The following is a 20,669-nucleotide window of genomic DNA, read 5'->3' on the forward strand; positions in this document are numbered from 1 at the left end:
ATGGGTCCGAGATTGTGAGCTAACATAGACCTATCTATAATCAACATGTCAGTGAAAACAGGGAGTGTGACGACCATTATGGGCCAGGGGTGGTGTTTAAATGACGACAAAGAGCAAGCCAAGGACTGATCCCTGAGGGACACCTTGAGTAAAAGTAGCAGTGACAGATTGGTGTTCTGGCCAGAGATGACACATTGATGTTTGTTAGTGAGATAAGGTCTGAACCAGGCAAGAGCCAAGCATGAGAATTCCAGGACCAGGTTAGAAAACATTATGAAAGCAGCACTGATATCAAGAAGGAAGGAAATGTTCAAAGCTCCAGGCTATGCACAGAGAAGGAAATGATGTAAGTCATATCGAAGACAGTCAGTGCTGTGTAGTGTTCAGATTTAAAAGGTTCAGAAAATGTATTGTTGTCTAGAAAGGTTGTAACATTAAAGCTGCCACACTTTCTAAGGATTTAGTTAGAAACGGTAGTTTAGTAATCAGGGCTCTTAGTAAAGCAGGGTCAAGACTAGGTTTCTTAAGAATGAAAAGGAAACAGCAGTAGTTTTAAAGACCTGAAATCAAAACGAATCTTTTTACCTTCTTAGCTCATCTTTGATTAGACTGATCATGATTTATCTGTACAGAATCACATAAAAGGCAACATTCTTCTTTATCCTTGATCTTCCACTAAAGTGCAGTGACTCTTTCCCCCCCACCTCTGAATTTTTTTATTACGTCACGGCAGAATTGAGAGTGGGACAAAAAATAAATAAATAAAATCATTTTTTTTAAAATACCACAGATGTTGCATTGGTTATATTATTTACAGTAATGTTGTAGATTGTTGTTTTAATTGAGATTCAAATAAATAAGCACAAGAAATATTCACTCTACAATGGACACTTTAATAGGCCTTTAAAAATACACGGCAGATACATGAATTTTTCATTGTTTCTTGAGACCTTGTAAAAATTCCACACTGATGATGACATGACTGAGATCGGCCAAATTTAGAGACTACCGATCGAGTCATAGAATGTGATTATCGGCCGATACTGATTGGCGGCCGGTCGATTGGAGCATCACTACTTATGGATTTTATGCAGATGTTCTACATTTTAACACTCAAAAATATGGACACCAGACCATCACACCCACATGTGGTTCTTCCCTTAAACTGTGGCCACAAAGTTGGGCACACACGATTGTTTAGAATGTCTTTGTATGCTGTAGCTTTACGACTTCCCTTCACTGGAACTGAAGGCCCAAACCTGTTCCAGCATCACAACGTCCCGTGCACAAAGAGAACTCCATGAACACATGGCACACCAAAGTTGGAGTGGAAGAATTCGAGTGTTCGAGTGCACGGAGCCCTGACCTCAACCCCAATGAACAATTTTGTAATGAACTGAAACACTGAATGCACCCCAGCCCTCCTCACCCGACATCAGTGCCTCTTCTCTCTGAACGAGCACACAAATCCCCACAACTATGCTCCAAAATCTAGTGGAATGCCTTCCCAGAAGACTGGAGGTTATTATACCAGTAAAGGAGATGGGATGTTCAACAAGCACGTACGGCTGTGATGTTCAGGTGTCCACAAACTTTTGGCCATATAGTGAAATTTAACTATTTAGTAGGGATGCAGGGAAATTTGGCCACCAAAACACCTTCCAACCAGAAAAAGGTCAGAGGAACAAAAAAAAGGCTGAACATTTTGGCAACAAAAAAGATTAATAAGTTTACAGTGACGTTCAACATCTTACACCTTACACACATTTTAAAGGCACTGATCACTCCAAAGTGTTTAAAGGGACATGACGGACATTAGACAAGTGGTTTGTATAAGGACTTGGACTATATTGAAAAGGTACTATTGTAGGTTTAAAAAATATATATATCTTATTTCTCTTTGGGTTGGCAGGTCTTCAGTTCAATCCCGATTGGTTTGGGTGTATTTCTCGAAAATCGTCATACTCTGATGTCCAAATATGAGTCTGTTCCCTTTTTAAATCCACATCACCCGTCAAATTCAATTGATGTGACCCACTGTGTATCTGTCCCTCTTTGCACCTGTTTTCATAGCAGTGTATTTTTCTAAAAACCTTAACTACAAGCAAGACATAAATTACACTAAACATCAGGGGTTAAAACAACAACAACAACAACAACAACAAAACAGTTCTCTAGATGCCGATCTTGTCCTCGTACAGAGAGAGCAGCAGTAGGATGGCCCAGCCAGAAAGCAAACCCAGGTTCTGCAGCAGAAAGGTCACCCATGGCCTCTCGCTGTCCACGTGGATCATGGTGGGAAGCTGCAGATGAGAGGAACACCGAGATGCAGCAGTGCTTTAGTGAGGGTCTATTTCACTTAGTAACCATCTTACATACATGAATACATTAATACAGTGACTGGGATTATACTGACAGGATGATGGATTATTGTAAGATTGTACTTACTCTACTTTATGTAAGGTGGTCTATTTTTAAAACCATGAATATGGCGCATTACGTTTGAGGCTCAACATATCATACATCATACCATATATGTGGGTCAAAGAAGAAAAGAAAAAAAAAAGAGTTTGTTTTTTTCAATAGAAAATAAAATCCCATAGGATTTTTTTTTTAAGCGTGCCACAGAATTAATTTAAAAACCAAGTGCTGTTATTCTAACTTTTTATTTTTCTAACATCCGGTGTTGCAATGCAGATTCTATTCGGAATATAACGTAGTATCTCTGCCAATCACGTCTTTTCCCCCTCTGTAAAGTTTTCAACTGGGAAGAGTTGAATGGTGTCATTAAACATTTGTGTGTATTATTATTATTATTTTTAAAAGTTGTTAGGAATTTGCTATGGTGCACTCAGAAGACATGACTAATAAAAACTAATACAATTCAACATAAACTACTTCAGTTCAATTTGATTTGATTTGTATAGCGCTTTAACAATGGGATATTGTCTCAAAGCAGCTTTACAGACACATATAAACACAGGATAGAGATTTTAAGTGTGTGAATTTATCCCTATTGAGCGAGACGGTGGTGAGGGAAAACTCCCTAAGATGTTAAGAGGAAGAAACCTCGAGAGGAACCGGACTCAGAAGGGAACCCGTCCTCATCTGGGTAACAACGGATAGTGTGAAAGTAAGAGAAAGTGTAGTTTGAAAGTCCGTGCAAAAGGAGAAATTCACAAGACTACATTCAGTGAAATAAGAATTCGCGCCAGTCACAATGGCGTCGAATATACTGACACACACCACGTGTCCCGTACACCTTAAATATTAATCAAGCACAAAGTTTGCAGCATGTTTGAGGTATATCGTCCTAAATAAAGTGTCTAATGGGTTAAAGGTCAACATTTGTTTAATTGACGTTCAGACAGCTGCGATCGATTCAATTTCTTTGGGTTCATCGTTTTAAATGAAAGCTGTGCAGACTTTTGCCTTCGTCTGTAGATGCGTCATACCACATACTGTACGTACCATATCGGCGAGTCCTACGTAGAGGAAGAGGCCTGCTGTGACTGCTGCTATCCACTCTTTGGCTCCAGAGTCGGTGGAGACTGAGAGAGCGATGTAGAGGCCGATAAAGGAGGTCAGAGCGCTGCCCACGTTTAGCAGCAGAGCTTTCTTCACCGACATGCCGCAGTGCAGCAGCACAGCAAAATCACCTGCACACAGCAGCGAGTACAGTTCGATGTCAGGACAACTGACTGCAATGTTCAAATTCATTTAAAAAGAAAAAAAAAAAAAAAACTCTGTACAGTCTTATTAATAGCATGTAAAATAGATTTGAATTCGGCTCACGTGGTGAATGTATTTAATCCTTACAACTTCATGTAGACCTTCCAAGTACTTAATACTAAGTAGTTAATAATATCGCAATCATTTTTTTTTTCCTTTTGCTCTGCTGCTAATTTAGTACATTCTCTGGGTTTGAGCTTCATTTAACATCCAACATTTTAACGGATACCACAACTTTGCGCTAGTAATGTCTCCTCATGGAGTAGAGTTAATTTATGTGATTTACATGTCAGAAAACGATTCGTTTTCTATAACAGCAGCTCTGACGACGGTTCCAGCTACAAGGCTTCTATTAAAGCAGTCGTTATAATATGTTCTCCTTTCTGTAGTAAAAACCGACACAGCGACTTGTGCAGCGTTACACAGATTTTAAAAACGTGTCACTGACTATGTTTACATGGACAGCAGTAATCTAATTATTGACCTCATTCTGAATAAGACGATATTCTGATTAAGGTGTTTACATGAGTCGCTTTTAGAAGACTCCTTTCATGTTCCTGTTTTACATGTTATAGATCATAGATGGATTAACGGCACACGTCATTACGTCCCCACGTCACGCCGTCTGACGTTCCCTCCAGAGTTTCACGTATTAACATACAGTTGGTCTTCGTTATGGTACCGTATACAGTTTTGGGTGTATTTATTTTTAATTTTATGAACGCTTCAAGCGCAGTTAATTATTTGTCTTGCTATACGTGCAAATAGACGACTGCTTGAAGCCGTGACCTGCGTCCCAAACCGCGAACTTACCTACTATATAGTAGGTATATATATATATATATATGTAGGTATAATAAAGAGTGTTTTTATTCATTTCTTTTCCACTTAATGGAATGTGAACTCGTGAAAATTTCACACAAATGAAAATTTTCAAACACGAACGTGATGTAGATGGGTTTCGATCAGTATTATAAATAAAGTCATAAGAAAAGGCGCGCCAACCCCACCGGTGTCAGTTCCGTATACTTCTTAATCGAGTTATGTTTTGACACAACCGCATGCGTTCACTTAAATCATAACGTTCTGTACTTTTTCAACACCTGTTTATTCCTCGCCGCGCCTCGTCTTCTAGGGTTCGGCTGAATATGAAAAGCAGCAGGACGCGCACTGGCGTCGTTTTAAACGAGAGACGTCCTGCGATACGCGGTGTGCTCTGCATTCGAAAAGCGATTTGAAACGAAAGAAATGAGGAATAGATTGAATCACTGTGTACCAGGCACAGCTTGATATATTTAGATTTGTGTGGAAAAGAGTAGCTGACCGTCTAATTAAACTCCCAGTCATACCGCGTAGTGGTCACCCGCAGTGCACGTTACGCAGTCGACAACGTTTGTTTATCGAGCGCACGTTACTTTACTGTATTTGCACTGATGGCATTAATATGGTGCTATAAGAAAGCACTGGGATTTAGGAGATGGAGGAGCGCTACTTCTTTCATGGGTGCCAATTTTTACATTGTGTTCTATTTTAAACGCCATGTTACAGAGAAACTGGAAAACGAACAGTCCTCCGTCCTGAAAGCTAAAAGTTACAGCTGTACCTCTGACTGTTACCAAGTAGCAGTGACCACTGGAGACCTTTCTCGCATATTAATAAACATCTCACAATAACATTTAAATAACATTTTTAAGTCCAGGATACAGGAAAGTGTCTAAACCAGCAACCACACTTCATGATCAAACGTATTTACACAGCAGACTGAAGGAATATACTTTTACAACAAATAAAGGAAATAATTTCTCTATAAAGCAGTGTGATGCTCTATTGCATCATCATCATCATCATTACACCATGCTGTGATTTATATTTACATCCAACTACAGTGCTGAAGCTCAGTTCTACTTTCTGTTCAACGTAAGCCGAATACGAGACTCACTGCTTTAACCCCTGGCTATAATTAGTTTGTGTTTTGGTGGGTGAATGTACAACAGAACTAGAAAGGCTCATCTAACCCAGCTCATGTGGCAGTTCATGGCACAGCACAGCCAGAGATGTAGCCAATCCTGAGCGCCAGGAGAGTGAAAAGGCGGCGCCGATGGCCAGGCCGTCTGCAAAGTTATGAATGCTGTCGCCGATTGTAATCATATACGGAAGGAGGCGCTGCTCTGGATGGGAGGAGAGAGGAAAAAGTGAGGAGCATGCTATGATCTATGCAGCCCTACCCATTTCTACGGTATAACTATCCACATGTAATTATCTGTGTGATCATCTGCCTGCTTGACTCAGCATGACTCAGAGTGACGCAGCAGTGGATCGTTACCTCTTGTGCGAGGGGCTGCTTCTGAATCGGGGAAGGACTTTTTTTCCCCATCTACCTGCAAGCAAAGAAAAAGCCACATGTCTTACTGAGACAAGACTGCTATTCACTCAGCAGGATCACCGCCAGAGGAAGAGGTCTTGAACCCAAGGAGTGTAATCCTTGAAGAAAAAGGACGCTCTGTGAGTGAGTCACAGCACAATGAGCTAAAACATTCGGTCTTACTGACAACATCTCTGGTACAACAATGGGTTGTTTTTTGTCTACCACAGTGTTGCTCGAATCACAACGTTCCTTTCCTCTAACAGCTCGTACAGTAGTGCCAGCTGTAACATCAATCACGGGTTTATATTAACGAATGTGCTTGTTCTAATACGTTATCATTTCTATAACAACAACTCATAATATGGACTAGTGCGGCAGACGCTCCACATAATCTAAGGCTAATAATAAGAAAGAAAAAAAGATCATCATTTATATGGTGAAGCTTTCTGTAGCACAGTTATATTCGTGTAACTTTTATGGAAGGACTCTCCAGTGACAGCACTTTGTAGGGGTGAGCACTTAGCACTTACTTCCAACAGAGAAAAGAGAGAAAATTACATTTACAAACTACTACGTAGTCATTTAGCATATTCAGATTTAATTGGCATAGCTTTACATTTGCATTGATCATTTAATTTGAAAATGCACTTAAAATTTAGTGAATAACAGTATAGAAGTACAGAAATATCTGTATAGCTCGTCTGTGTTTTTGGCTGTTTGCCAGAATTCAGCCACAGCAACATCCTAAGGGTTTCCCCAAAACACACACACACACACACACACACACCCATTCCATGTTCACTATACAAGCCTGTTTCTAAAGCTACAGGCGGCGGCCCATGTGGTATTCCACGAAACTAGGTCCATATATTTTATAGTTTCTCAATTATATTACAGTTTAAAATCTTGTATCCGGAGACAGATCTGTCAGTAAGTCATTAAAGATAACAGCCATGCTGTCAGCTAATAAAATGTTAAATTACTTTTATTTCAGTGCAAGTTATTACTATATTATTATCCTACTTTCAATGGGAGTGCTTTAATTATACGTTTAGATTTTATTTTATACTTCTGATTAGTGAACATGTTCAGCACTCCCGCTTGCTTTCTCGCTCCTTTGGGATTCCACGGATTCCAGTTTGTCCCCCTTCTCTCGTTTCCTCTCGCTCTGGCCCAAACTTTCCCTGTCTCGTATTTCCTCTTAATGAAGCCGTGTCGAGTAAATGTCTTACCAGGTCTGCTTGTGATGTGGAGAGATTGCTCTTTTTCTCTCTCTGGTACATCTGCAGGACTTTGTCATGGTCACAGTGGTGTGGCTCGTCGTCCTCCTGAAGCGGAAACACAGCAAGATTGGAGAAAGGGTTGTGAGTTTATGATGATAGTGATAGTGGCAGGCAGTCAGACGGTTCTGTCTCAACCAGGACATCAGGTCAAACTCCGCGGCTTACGATTTAACTACATGGATGAATTTCCGCTTAATAAACTTCCTGAAAGGAAGGCTTTACAGAAGCAATATTCACACGTTGCAAAAGTGGCCTAAATCTGATTTATGTGACAGTGTGAACACGCCGAATCGATTTCAATTCCAATTTGGGTGACTTCCATATGTAGTCGTATGCAAACTCACTATACTATGAATAACATGTGACCTCATTCTGTACAGTCAGATCAGCTACTCGTTCATAATAATTTCTTGCCACATATACAGAACGTCTTATAGCAATAGACAGCATGGCGATTTGACCTCCTCACTCTTGTATGATTCATTCAGCCAGCCTCAATTACACATCACCGTCAACACTTGCTAGTGTTGCCTCCATTATAAATCTAAATAATGCTTTTTAGAAATTTTTTGTGTAATATACAGTTGCAATCAAAATTTAGTATTTAGTAGAGCAAAATTTTGCTGTTATGACCTGCTGCAAATGAGATGCATAGCTTCTGGCAGCTTTCCTGAGGAATCTTATCCCGTTCCTCATGAGCAATGGAGTCCAGTTCAGTAACGCCTTCTTCAAATCTCACCAGAGACTTTCTATGGGGTTCAAGTCAGGTGACTGTGATGGCCCTGTAGAATCTTCCAGGACTTCTGCAACCAAGCCTTGGTGGAATTTGAGGTATGCTTGGAATCATTGTCCTGCTGGAAGGTCCAATGACGCCCAAGCTTCAGCTTCCTCACAGACGTCATGATGTTTTCTCCTAGGATTTCCTGATACAATGAATCCATCTCGCCTTCCACACGCTGCAGGTTTCCAGTGCCAGAGGATGCAAAGCGGCCGCAGAGCATCACCGAGCCTCCACCATGCTCGACTGTGGACAGAGCGTTCTTTCTTCATTCTTCTTCCTCCAGACATAGCGCTGATCCATCGTGTTGAAAAGTTCCAGTTTTGTTTCATCGCTCCACAGAACAGAATCCCAAAACTTCTGTGGCTTATTTATATGATTTTGAGAGACTTTTCTTGTGCTTTTGGGTCAGTAGTGGTGTACGTCTTGGAGTTCTGGCATGGAAACCTTCTGCGTTTAGTACGTGCCTTACTGTGCTCACGGAAACCTCAGTGCCTGTTGCCTCCAAGTCTTGCTGCAGGTCTTTTGCAGTCACTCGAGGGTTTGTCACAACCTGCCTTCTCAGAAATCTGCTTGCAGCTGTTGATAGCTTCCTTTCTCTGCCCTGTCCAGGTAGTGTATTTCATTTGTTCCAGCACTCCCAACAGCACAAATATGCAAAACAAGTGTTCTCTCAAGCACACCTGGTGCAATTAATGAAGCCCTTGATTAGTTGCTTCAGGTGTGCTTGAGACAACACCTGTTTTGTATATTTGTGCTGTTGTGAGGGATTCTATTGAGAGGGTTGAATAATTTTGAAACTGGAGAAATCATTATAAGTTGCATTTTTAGTTGAATTTGGGGAAACCACTTGAAGCATTCGTTGTGTTGAACTATTTCAATTACTTTTGTTTGATGTGTTCATCGCAAACAGGTGAAAGTCTTTACATTTTGATTATAAACCTGACTTGCAATGGGGGTTGAATTATTTTGATTGCAACTGTAGGCTATGCATTTAATAAACCTCACAATCCGCAACTTACTTCATGGTGATGAGAGTGTTTGTTTTTGTGAGTGATGATTGAGAAGATGGTCTCCATCAGGTAGAAGTAATAGATCCCTCCCAAAAGCACCAGTAGTTTAAAGATGTACGTAGTGTCATGTGCATGTTCACTTGCTCCGTCGCTGTGCTCATGTATCCCCAAGAACTACACAGACACACACACACACACACACACACAGACAAAAAACATCACATGGCTATCAAATCATAACCCTGACGATGCAATTACCTCTAACCAAAACTCTGTATTTTCCCCTGTTTCCCCCAAAAGCCCTGAAAAGCAATTTCAGCCTTCCGTTCAATTAGACGCTGCTCCTTTTTCCTGCCGTAATCCTGTTATTTCTCACTCATGCTGTTGACACTGCGTGACAGGTTGCCTGTTATGTTCTTATGACAAGCATCAGGACGGATGAAGTTGCGGAGGCGTTATTGCCGGGAGCGGCGGCCCCGGGGAAATAAGAGGAGGAAATCTCATACGGGCCCCGTGAATGATTCTCCCGCAGTGAAATGGACGAGAGTGATCAGGCTGAGCTCTGAGGTGGGAAACAGTTCGGCAGCAGTCGTGTGGAGCTGCGATGCTTTTTTGTCTCACCTACAGGAAAAAAGCATTAACATTAAGAAGAAGCAGGCATTTGAGTGGGACAGAGCGAGCTGGTGTTTAGAGCTTGAGCTCGAATCAAGCGTTCACTGCGGTCTTATTTAATTGGTCACAGATTTAAACCACACACACCCAACACGTCTTTCACTCATCATGTCTCCACTGATTTAATATAATCTTAAATCTGCGTCCAGTCTCATCATTGCTGCATTCACTTAGTTAAGAGTGTTGTGGGATACTTACAAAGAATAATTGTGTAAATGAGATTTCTGCATGCACTTACAGCATTGTTCTTAACAGCGATGGTGAGTAAACTCAAACTGTCACACGTATTCATAATTACGCATATTAATAACCTCTCTGCATCATAGCTATTATATACCTTGTCATTACTTTGATACATCATTCTGAGAAACTTTCATTTCATAATAAATTACGTTTGTCTGGTAGTTGCAGAAATGGGTTTCTGCAAATACAATACCTGTCCTTCGTTAGTACTAATTTGCACAGGCAACTGCTGTTCTCGAAGTAACACGGCTGCAGTAAATCACACTGTTGGTGATACATTTATATATTTGCACTGACGTCATCCTATATTTTGCAATTTTTAAGGTATATATATATATATATATATATATATATATATATATATATATATATATATATATATATATATATATATATATAGGCATATAAATGACAGTCACGACGAAACTTATGCGTAATGGATGTGTTATTTTGCTCATTCGAATAACGTAAGATCCTCTAAATGAATCAGCTTATCATCATGTGTGCACCTGGCAAAAAAATAAATCACGATACTTCGTGCCAGCGAAACAGCAACTCATTCAAACATTAAAAAATGTATAAAGAATTATGATTCGAATGAAATTTTACAAGGGAAAAAGGGAAAAACAATAAATTAATAAAAAAAAGTACTAAATAGATTTTAACATGTATTCAGCCACTCTAAAGATCATTGTGACTTTGTTTATGATAATGTGAACAGACGGACTGCCTGACTTGAGTCTCTTTCATTTGTTTCATGTTTTACCAATTTAAACTACAACCTGAAGGGTAATACTAGCCAGCTAGCTATATTTAACACCATACTTGATTAACTTTATCAGGTACGTAACAGCAGTTTTGATCCAGAAAATATTCAGGAGATTCAGGGGTGGAATACACTAGAAAGAAAAGGGCAAGTTGTGCATAAACAGGATCATTAAAATGACCCAGTGTTGTAAATGCTAATCCACAAATGTAACGAAATGCATCTACTTTCTCGCTTCTACCATACGTTCAACATATTGTACAGTTTCTGAATGTCAAATAAATGTCACACGCCATAAAACTGTACAAGTCGATCATTTCCTCTGGCTCTCTCACCATGGGAAGGAGGTGGAGCAGAGCGTCACCCGTCAGCGAGCCCACGGCGAGACTGATGCAGAACTGAATACACAGTTGGAACAGGCTGCTGCAGGACGTACACAGCAGCACCACGATCCCGAACATGGCCATCAGACAGATCACCGCGTTGGCCAGGGTGGCGTACACGTATCCTGCAGAGAGGAAGCATTTCATCTTTTAATCCTGGATGAAACTGTAGATAGAAATGCGGTAGATGCTTGAAATTTTAATCGAGACAATCAATGTATCCTCTTTACTAGTGGGATGAAATACTCTAAACCATGTATGAAATGATTTCTGCTCATCTTAATTCCATTTCCAAACCATACAGATTTTCAAATGTGAAATTCAAGAATCTTTCCAGTATGTCTGTTTGGTCATCAAAATTAGTGCACTTCACCTGGGGAAGTAACCCCCCCCAGTATAACTCAAATGATGTCATGCATGCTGAATAGAGAAGAAAAATAAAGGAGCTACATTTCTAACTCGGAGTTGAATAACCTTAGGTTCTGATTCTTAATGCTAGCTAGTTAGCTAAAGTTATGCTAAATGTCAGTTTGGTTCTAGGCTATTTAGCTCAAATTATACGCAACTCTCAAGATGTTCTTCCGTTCAGGATTTGCTATTTGCTTGTGAAAAAACTGCTAACGTCATACTCCGCTGAGAAAACTTTTTTGGCACTGCAGCCTCTTGGACACAAAACTTGAGGAAAGCCTAAAGACATTTGAAACTGTAAAAATCATTTTTAATTAAACATTAGTAAGTCCAATATAACAGGGGGGAAAAAAACAAGTATATTAGAGTAATTTATTCAGAAAAATCCACAACACAAAAGAAGACATCATGCAAGACTACAGATGCCACAGTAAGGACACTGCACAACACTGAGTGGAACTACGTATGGACTGAAAGTATGACGTGCCATTCGCTTATAAAAATGTTTTTAAAAGTATCATTGGGAAATTGCTGTGGTATAAGAGGAATAAAACACTTCAGGACATGATGTTATAGGAAAATAATCAACAGTTTGGGTGGTAACAGTAACACCAGTTAAAGCACAGTTTCCTAAAGTTTCTGCTCTATTGGAATACAAGAAATGCATTATCAAATATCAGTTTGGATGATCAAATCCGTACAGGATTTTGCTGCGGCTTTTTTTTTATTAGTTTTTTGTTATTTTATTTGTGGAAAACTACTTGAATTGGTGAAATCGCAATCGTCTTTCACAGTGATGTTTGTTGGTAAACGAGACCTTTTAGCTGTACCATGTTCAACGCACATGAATCAAAGAGGACTTTGGCTGAATGCCAGTTGTGACGATGTCACATCACGCGTCTTGGCCCAAATCTGCGGTAATTTTGAAAAATTTCAAGCTTCTCCAAAGATCGGGGAGTTTTCTTGATTTTGCGGTCAATTCTGCTATCGTAAAAATCCTGGAGGAACTGATTATCGGTCCAAATCATAGATAAGCCTGATATTTTTTAAAACAATTATCTGCTGATTATTGATCTGATTCGGATATTATTCGGATATGCCTCCCTTGTTTTGCGTTTAACCAGAATTTACTGTGAAGGCATGACATTAGTAGAGACTTACGCTCTGTGGTGCTGAGGGAGTCGGACAACACCGTCGGGGGTTTGGTACAGGCTTTACTAAGGAGCTGCTGGGTCAGAGCTGGGCTCAGCCGAGTGAACTGATCTCTGTCCAGTCCTGAGCTGTTCATCTGGTAGATCTTCAACAACTCCTCGGCACGGAAACAGAACTGTACGCAATGAAATAATAATAATAATAATAATAATAATAATAATAATAATAATAATAATAATAATAATAATACGCTTAGATGAAACTCGAAAAAAAAATTTTTTATAAAAAGTAAATAATTTCCCAGAAGCACATATGTTCTAAATAAAGTAAATAAATAATATAGTAAGGATAATAATAATATCCATTATCATTACTTATTTTGTACTTCATAAGTAACTTTATAGTGCTACACTGAAAGATTAAACAAAGTAATAATGAAAACACATTCATGAAGCTACAAATCTATGAAAATTAAAAATTTTATTAAACACAATAAAATGAAAGACCCATATATTACAAAAGCGCCTGGATTAAAAAAACAAAACACCCAAAGAGCTAATGTTCTCAGTTACACTGTAACACGTGTTTAGAAGTGGCATAAGAAAAAAAAAAGTGCAATAAACAAGACTTTATACATGATTATAAATATTCAGGATTAAATATTAAAAAGTAAATAAGCATATAAATCTGATATTAAAGTAAATGAGAAAAACATTAGTACAAAACGGATGACGGTGTCCTACATGATGCAATTCCATAAGACGATAATCACACAGCGCGAGATTACAACTCTGTAAACACGATGCCACCGAGTGCTGTTTACACGCACGGCAAATAACATATCTCCAAAATTAGACACAACATTATGCAGATTTTTAAGTACTCATCATAGACTGCTTGGAAGATCGCATGTGTGTCTTCGTTTAACGTGCTTAAACTGTGATTACTGAAGACAGATGAAATTGAGTCCTCGGATGAATCGCTATCATCTTGCAACACGTGTGCCTCGATATGCGTCCGCGCCGATCAGCCACTGACACGCCGTGTCAGAACCCGGAGCGTAATATCATGCTCGTCACCACTAAATTACGTTTCCTTTGCCCTCAACAAAACGCACTTCATTTATATTTCTGTCATGTACATAAATTTCCCATGTGACCACACAGAGCCAATGGCACACGCTCTGGAAGCACTTTATCATTGCCCACTTACACTTGATCTGTACGCAGCTGGACGTCTGTGCTTATAATAGCTACGTTTAGGGTTTGGATCAGCCAAATCAAAGCAGCTTGATCAGCGTGGCACGTTTTGCCAGGGTTTCAGCTGGCCGTGTAATGACCGACGCTGACGTGCCAAGACTAAGAGGCGACGGCGATGGAGCTGAACGACCCTGGACGTAATTACTCCAGTGGCTCAGTAATTACCGTGTCCCAGCTGTTGTTGGAGGCCCGAGGCTCATCGCGACTCTGCCTGAGGCCCTCTTCATCATGTTGGACGAGTCTCATGTCTTCATTATGGGCCTCGTGGCTGTGGTCATGCTCATGGTCATTAGCATTATTCTGTCCCAGGTTCAGAGCTCCCATCAACCTGTCGAGGTCTGTATAGAAATATTGTTAAACAAAAGCATGAGCTCGTTACACAGTGTATATTACAATTAGGGATGCACTGAAATTTCAGTGAAATGTTCATTTTTGGGGGCTAAAATGATTTGATTTTGTTAAATTGGCTGCTGGAAAGTTTTCAAATCACCCAAAGGCTTTTCCATGACAACATTACCTCTCAAATCCCGGTGCGTATATGTGCAGGCCACATATAATTATTTATGCATAGAATATTTTATATTGAATAATCACTTGACAATCTTTGTATACTTTTCATTAATCATTAATAAATACGTTTTTGTATTTTATTTAGTTATTTATTTTTAAAAAATCATTTTCATTTTTAAAACCATGAAAAGCTAAATAAATCATTACAATTCATGCACTTGTATGTACAGTATGTATGTAAAATAATTTATACATAAATAATATTAAAATACTAAGCACTTATATATTATTATATTATATTATAGTAAAATATGAAACTATATTATATTATTATTTTAAATTATATTATTTACATGTAATTATGTTGTTTTTATTCTCAGGTAGCTTTTGTGAAGTAATATGTCTTATTATAAGGACAGACTTATTACTATGTAGCTCTATAGTTAAGCATTAATAAATATATTATTTTTATTCATGATGGTCCGATTTTTAAAAGCATAAAATGTAATCACACCTAGTAAAAGACACAATGATGTCGCTATGATGATGATGCTACAACAACAAAGACCAGACGATGGTCTGTGTTGTTCACGATAATAACATTTTGCTTTGCTCTTATTTAACATGAAGTGGTCATACCTTGAACGGTGATGTGATCTGGGCCAAAGTGGTTGAATATGTAATCCAGGAAGAAGTCCTCTGCAGGAAGGCTGTGAGAGGTGATGCAGTCTCCCAGTAAGACGTGGTAGAGTAGAACACCGAACACAGTATGGAGGTCAGCGTGAGGGTCAGCGTGATGGTGGTCTCCGTCAGGCAGAGTCACTTCGCTCTCTTTCAGGATGTCAGTCAGAGTGAGGCAGTGCTGCAGAAGTGACAAACATTACCAACAGCATTGGGGGACAATCATTTATCAGAACATGCTTTGGGCCATACATACATCATTTATACATCAATGGTGGATAAATCACACATTTATTACGTACCACTGCTGTACTAAGTCTGATGTACTTGGTGTTCTCCAAGTCTGGCTAGCATCTTTATTTTCCTGATATATTTGACCATGAGGTGTGACTGTCAATTATTCCACGTGACTGTCAATAACTTTCCACATATCTGTATGTTCCTGATTCTATGATTGCCTGTCATTTGTTTACGCTACAGATATTCGGTCAGTCAGATCACACCGACCGTGGCTGATGTGTGTAGTGCAGCAGGTGGTCAGATTCAGAAGCGTGTGCTATAGCTCCAGCATTGAGGTGCAACACATTACCTTATTGCACGTTATGTTTAAGCCTAGCTACATACCAACTGAAACCTTTTGTTTTGCGAAAGTTGGGTTTATTTTCTTTTTCTGGTTATTGAACTTACCTGTCCTCTTCCAGCTAACGTCTTTTAGCGCTTTACCAATGTCAAATGCAGAGTGAAAAAAAAAAAGTGTAAACTAGACCTTGAAGTTCCTTTATTTACTAATTGTAAATGTGCTAACATTTACAGCTGTTAGTACTACAATGAACCACTAACACTGTGCAGGAAATGACCTCACTGCCCCAGGAAGTTCCTCTTACTTATTGTGTACTGGTATATAATCAGGAACTCGAACAGTGAACGGATAGCTCTGGATTTGGGTTAGGTACCCAAAGTAACGGTTTCAGTCTGCTTACATTTTTCTGACCCTGAAATTAGCTTCAACACAACAGCTCTGTCTCTTATGCTTAAATTACAACTAATGAGACGTTCTTAAGACGTTTTCACGCATGTCTCATTTGGAGCGCTTGTTTCGGAACCCGGTGCATTTTCTCCCTGGGTTCGTTTTAGACCTATATGAAAACGGCAATCGTGGGATCTGCACCAAAACTCTGGAGCAGTTCGCTTGTGGTGAGAAAGCAATCCGACCCGACGGACCAACTAACCAACTTGTACAGCAATGCTTAATTGGAATTGTGTTACGTGAAATAAAAAGTGTTTGTTTTGCTAATGGCTCGCAACATGAAACACCGTTTAACTTGGACCAAACACGAGGTAAAATGCCTCATTGAAATTTGGTCTGACGAACATATTTCTGAACCCCTTTTAAAAAACGTAGTAACACACCAAGGTTTACAAAGTGTTTAGCGAGCATGTCAATGAGATGGGCTTTAATTCCTCTGTGGAACATATAAATTAGATCAATTATAAAAACTACAGGTGAAAAGAAAGCCACAATAAGCTCACGGAGCTGGTGTCTAAACATCTGGATGGATGACCGCTATGGGCAGAACCGCAGAACATAAACAGGTGCACTCTGACCAATGAGAGGACAGTTTACTTACATGTGACTTGCATAAACACATTGTGGTACACTTGTGAAAACGAACTAAGCCAAGGAGAAAATACAACATTGTAACAATTTCAATCCCCATTTCAGAATAAAGCACAGATCTACAGGTCTGAAATCGCCCTTAGTGGGATAAATTTTAAGGGGGGAAAAAAACTTTCAGTTTTGGGTGAATTTCATCTGTATTATGGCTCATAATTTCAATCGAGGTAATAATAACAGTATTTAGATTTGTTACTTTACCCCTTATATTTACCCCATTGTGATGTTCAGGTATATAATGCTCTTCGATATCATGTAAGAGCTCGTCCAGGCCGTGTTCACTGTGGTCCAACAGCATGTGGATAAAGCGTCTCGTCTCCTGTTCCCAGCGTCCCTCTGTGATGGCCGTGCAGGTGTTCAAGGGGGAGCTGAGCAGCAGAGAGCATCCAGCAGCCAACCTGAAGAAACCCTCCACCTGCACACCACTGGAGCTGGAGTAGTTGCTCACCAGCTGCCCTACACTCTCCTCCGACAAGCACTACACACACACACACACACACACACACACACACACACACACACACACACACACAGAATGACGACCTAAATTACCCATGAGTTCACTGACAATCTGCAGTGTAATATTGTGTGGCTTTTCTAAAGGCCTGGTGACTGAGCAATGATCTGAACAGATGATGATCTGTACTAAAGCATTCTCAGTGGTCAAATATAAACAAAGGATACAATCGGAATGAACGAGACTGGACTGTGAGAATCGTAGAGTGGGGAGGATTTTATTAGTGATTTGTCTAAGTGTACAATGTGTCAGTATAGAGAAACTGTTTTATAATGATAAGTTAATAACCATCATAATAATATACTCTTAAAAAAGTACTTGTGGACCTTTAAAACAAACGAACAAACAAAGAACAAAAAAAACAAAAGAAAAACAACAACTATATATATATATAAATAATAATTAATAATTTGGACACACCTGCACAGAAAAAAACACACGTTTATCCACTATTATATACTACTAGCGAAAACATTAACACGATGTTATAGCAAATATGGAATTATGTATTCAGCAAGAAAAGCATTAAGACAAACCTACTTTTTTGTGTCAAAATATTTACACTGGTAACTGAGTATCCAGAAAAGTCTTTTAACATAGAACACTAGTCCATAACTAGTCCATAAGGTATAACTTATATTAGTTTTTATATTAAATGTACATTTAAGGTAGTCTAGATTTACTTTCCCAAATGAAAGTTCTACAAAAGGTTTACACATGTTTAAAACACAATGTAAGAACTTTGAAAGCATTAAAAGTAAAAAAGACAAGCAGGTCTTGAGCAATCCAAGTGGACAAAAGCTAGAAACGATCTGGGGGTACTTATATATATATATATATATATATATATATATATATATATATATATATATATATATATATATATATATATATATATATAAAATACAATTTGGGGGTTAGAAAAGAACAATGAATCCTCTCTGCCAATCCTGATCTTTCTAATGTTTCTAAATAATTAACATCAGATGAAGAAATGCTATCCGATGAGGTTTTGCTCCAAATTTGTTATCCGTAATGATTACCATTGTGTTTTCCTCCAAAATACTCTTTTATACATCCTAAGTGACTATTCCTGAAACAACACCAATACAGGAACAAGAAAAAAAAAACCCTCACACAACAGTCACACTATAATATATAATTCTATGGGGAAAAACATACAAATAAATAAATAAATTAACTAAATAAATAAAGGACTTGACAAATAAAAGAAAAAAAATTGTGATAATGAATTGGCTGTAATAGTATATATATATATATATATATATATATATATATATATATATATATATATATATATATATATATAGCTAGAAATAATGTGCATACATGCTTTATGAGGATCGCATTAACAAGATCTGCTCCTCCAGAATATATTCCTATTGCCAGAAAATTATCTGATTGATTGATTGATTTTTACAGTGTACTTTACATTATTGTTTTTATATTATTATTATTATTATTATTATTGTTATTATTATTATTATTATTATTATACAGTATGTTACAGTGTATCTTTTCTATAAGCTCATATACCTGAAACAAACTCCGGTGACGAAACAAAAATCAGAAAACTTTCTTGTGTAAAGAAAAATCTGACAAATTTAACAATGAACATTACAGTGAAAAGTTGTACATGGTCTATTATTATAAATCTACCCATCTGTTTCATAATAACAAACTTTATCATTATTATTATTATTATTATTTAAATGAACACATTCTCTTTTTTTTTCTCTAAAATACACTTCACTTTTCAATACTGCTCCTGAAACTCCAGTGAAGAAACATTCAATAGATTAACAGATTAAACTGTTTTAGTGCGAAGAGAAAAAACATTTTTATAAAGATTTGACAAATGAAAGATATATATATATATTTTAGCTTAATTAAGTTTTACCTTTTATATCACTTTGAATTATTTGACATTTAGCTATTATGCCATCAATCCGAAAATACCCAAAACCTCAAATCAAGCCCAAACTTGGCCATTTTTAATCATCTTTAATGATCTTTTGTGCTTTGAATGAGCATGCACAGCCTTGTGTTGCACTTGATCTTTTAACTGTATTGTCAATTTTACTAGATATTATTTATGCTTCACTCTATTAGCCTATATTTGGTTTTTTTTGCTTAGTCATTGCCTGTATGAATTGTGCTGTACAAAACAATTCCTCTCTTTTTACTTCTTCTTCATTTATATATATATATATATATATATATATATATATATATATATATATATATATATATATATATATATATATATATTAGCAATATCAACCCATGAGAAACAGGTTGAGAAACAGGTTACATGAGAAACAGGTTACATAAAAACAAGTTTTTATGTAAACATTAGTTGTAAACATGTAAAGTGCTGAAGGAACTCTTTGGAAAACGGAGTGAAATGTACTTGTGTGAGTGTGAGTGTGTGTTTGAATTAAACTCCTACATGGCCGAGGGAAAGTGTAGCACACGGTACCTCACCGCGTCTGTGTTTTGGACCTCGACCCCTTAAAAGTGCGCTGAAGCATGAAGCTAAAAAACAGCCGTACCTTTTCACACGACACACCGGCACATTGCACACGTTTCTCCAGAAGTTTGAAAAAGGACTGAAGCGCGGTTTCACTCAGGTACTCTTCCCCCGGAGACAGCAGGCGAACCACCTTGATGTACACGTCCTCCGGAGCGGCTCGAGAAACACCGAGCAAAGCGAGACAAAATAACAACGTAACCCTCACGCTTAACATGACTGATCACTTTGTTTGGTCTTTTATTTTATTTCAGTTTTTCTTTTAGCTTCCTCCAGACTGACAGAGGCAGGTTTTTAGAGAAGGGCCAGGTGGCTGCACGTGACCGCGGCACTGCCCGCTGTATCAGTTTGGGCTCGCGCATTTACAGGTGAAGGCTTCTCAGGTACAGGCTTCTCGTGCCCGTTCAACTCACACCTGATTGGTCCCCTGATGCCTCGCGCTCCAGTACGTCTGATAAAAGAGGGAACACATTTGCCTGATCTAATTTACCTCACCAAACACACATGATCTCTCACCTGCCCCACAGAGTCAGTAGTACTGGATATAAAATAAAGTTTGGAGTTTTAATGTGAAAATGTATCGCACCAACTCATAAACATGACGCCCACCTTCACCACACACACACAGTACCATACTTCTATATTCTGTATTAAAATTTTTATATTCTGCATCTGTAT

The 20,669-nt window shown here is 38.4% G+C and overlaps 1 protein-coding gene across 1 annotated transcript; it reads right to left on the reverse strand.

The window, feature by feature from the left end:
• Positions 1-872: 872 nt before the first annotated feature.
• slc39a4 (solute carrier family 39 member 4) lies at positions 873-20,435 on the reverse strand. Its single transcript, XM_017455171.3, has 12 exons — positions 20,014-20,435; positions 17,135-17,398; positions 15,204-15,426; positions 14,220-14,392; positions 12,805-12,970; positions 11,188-11,360; positions 9,181-9,345; positions 7,330-7,425; positions 6,056-6,110; positions 5,748-5,900; positions 3,472-3,659; positions 873-2,303 (listed from the first exon to the last, which is right to left on the reverse strand). The coding sequence occupies exons 1-12, from the start codon at positions 20,206-20,208 to the stop codon at positions 2,175-2,177; spliced, it is 1,980 nt and encodes a 659-aa protein (XP_017310660.2). The 5' UTR covers positions 20,209-20,435; the 3' UTR covers positions 873-2,174.
• Between the last annotated feature and the right edge of the window lie 234 nt (positions 20,436-20,669).

This window comes from Ictalurus punctatus, chromosome 24 (assembly GCF_001660625.3).
Source record: "Ictalurus punctatus breed USDA103 chromosome 24, Coco_2.0, whole genome shotgun sequence".
Classification (NCBI taxonomy): Eukaryota; Metazoa; Chordata; class Actinopteri; order Siluriformes; family Ictaluridae; genus Ictalurus; species Ictalurus punctatus.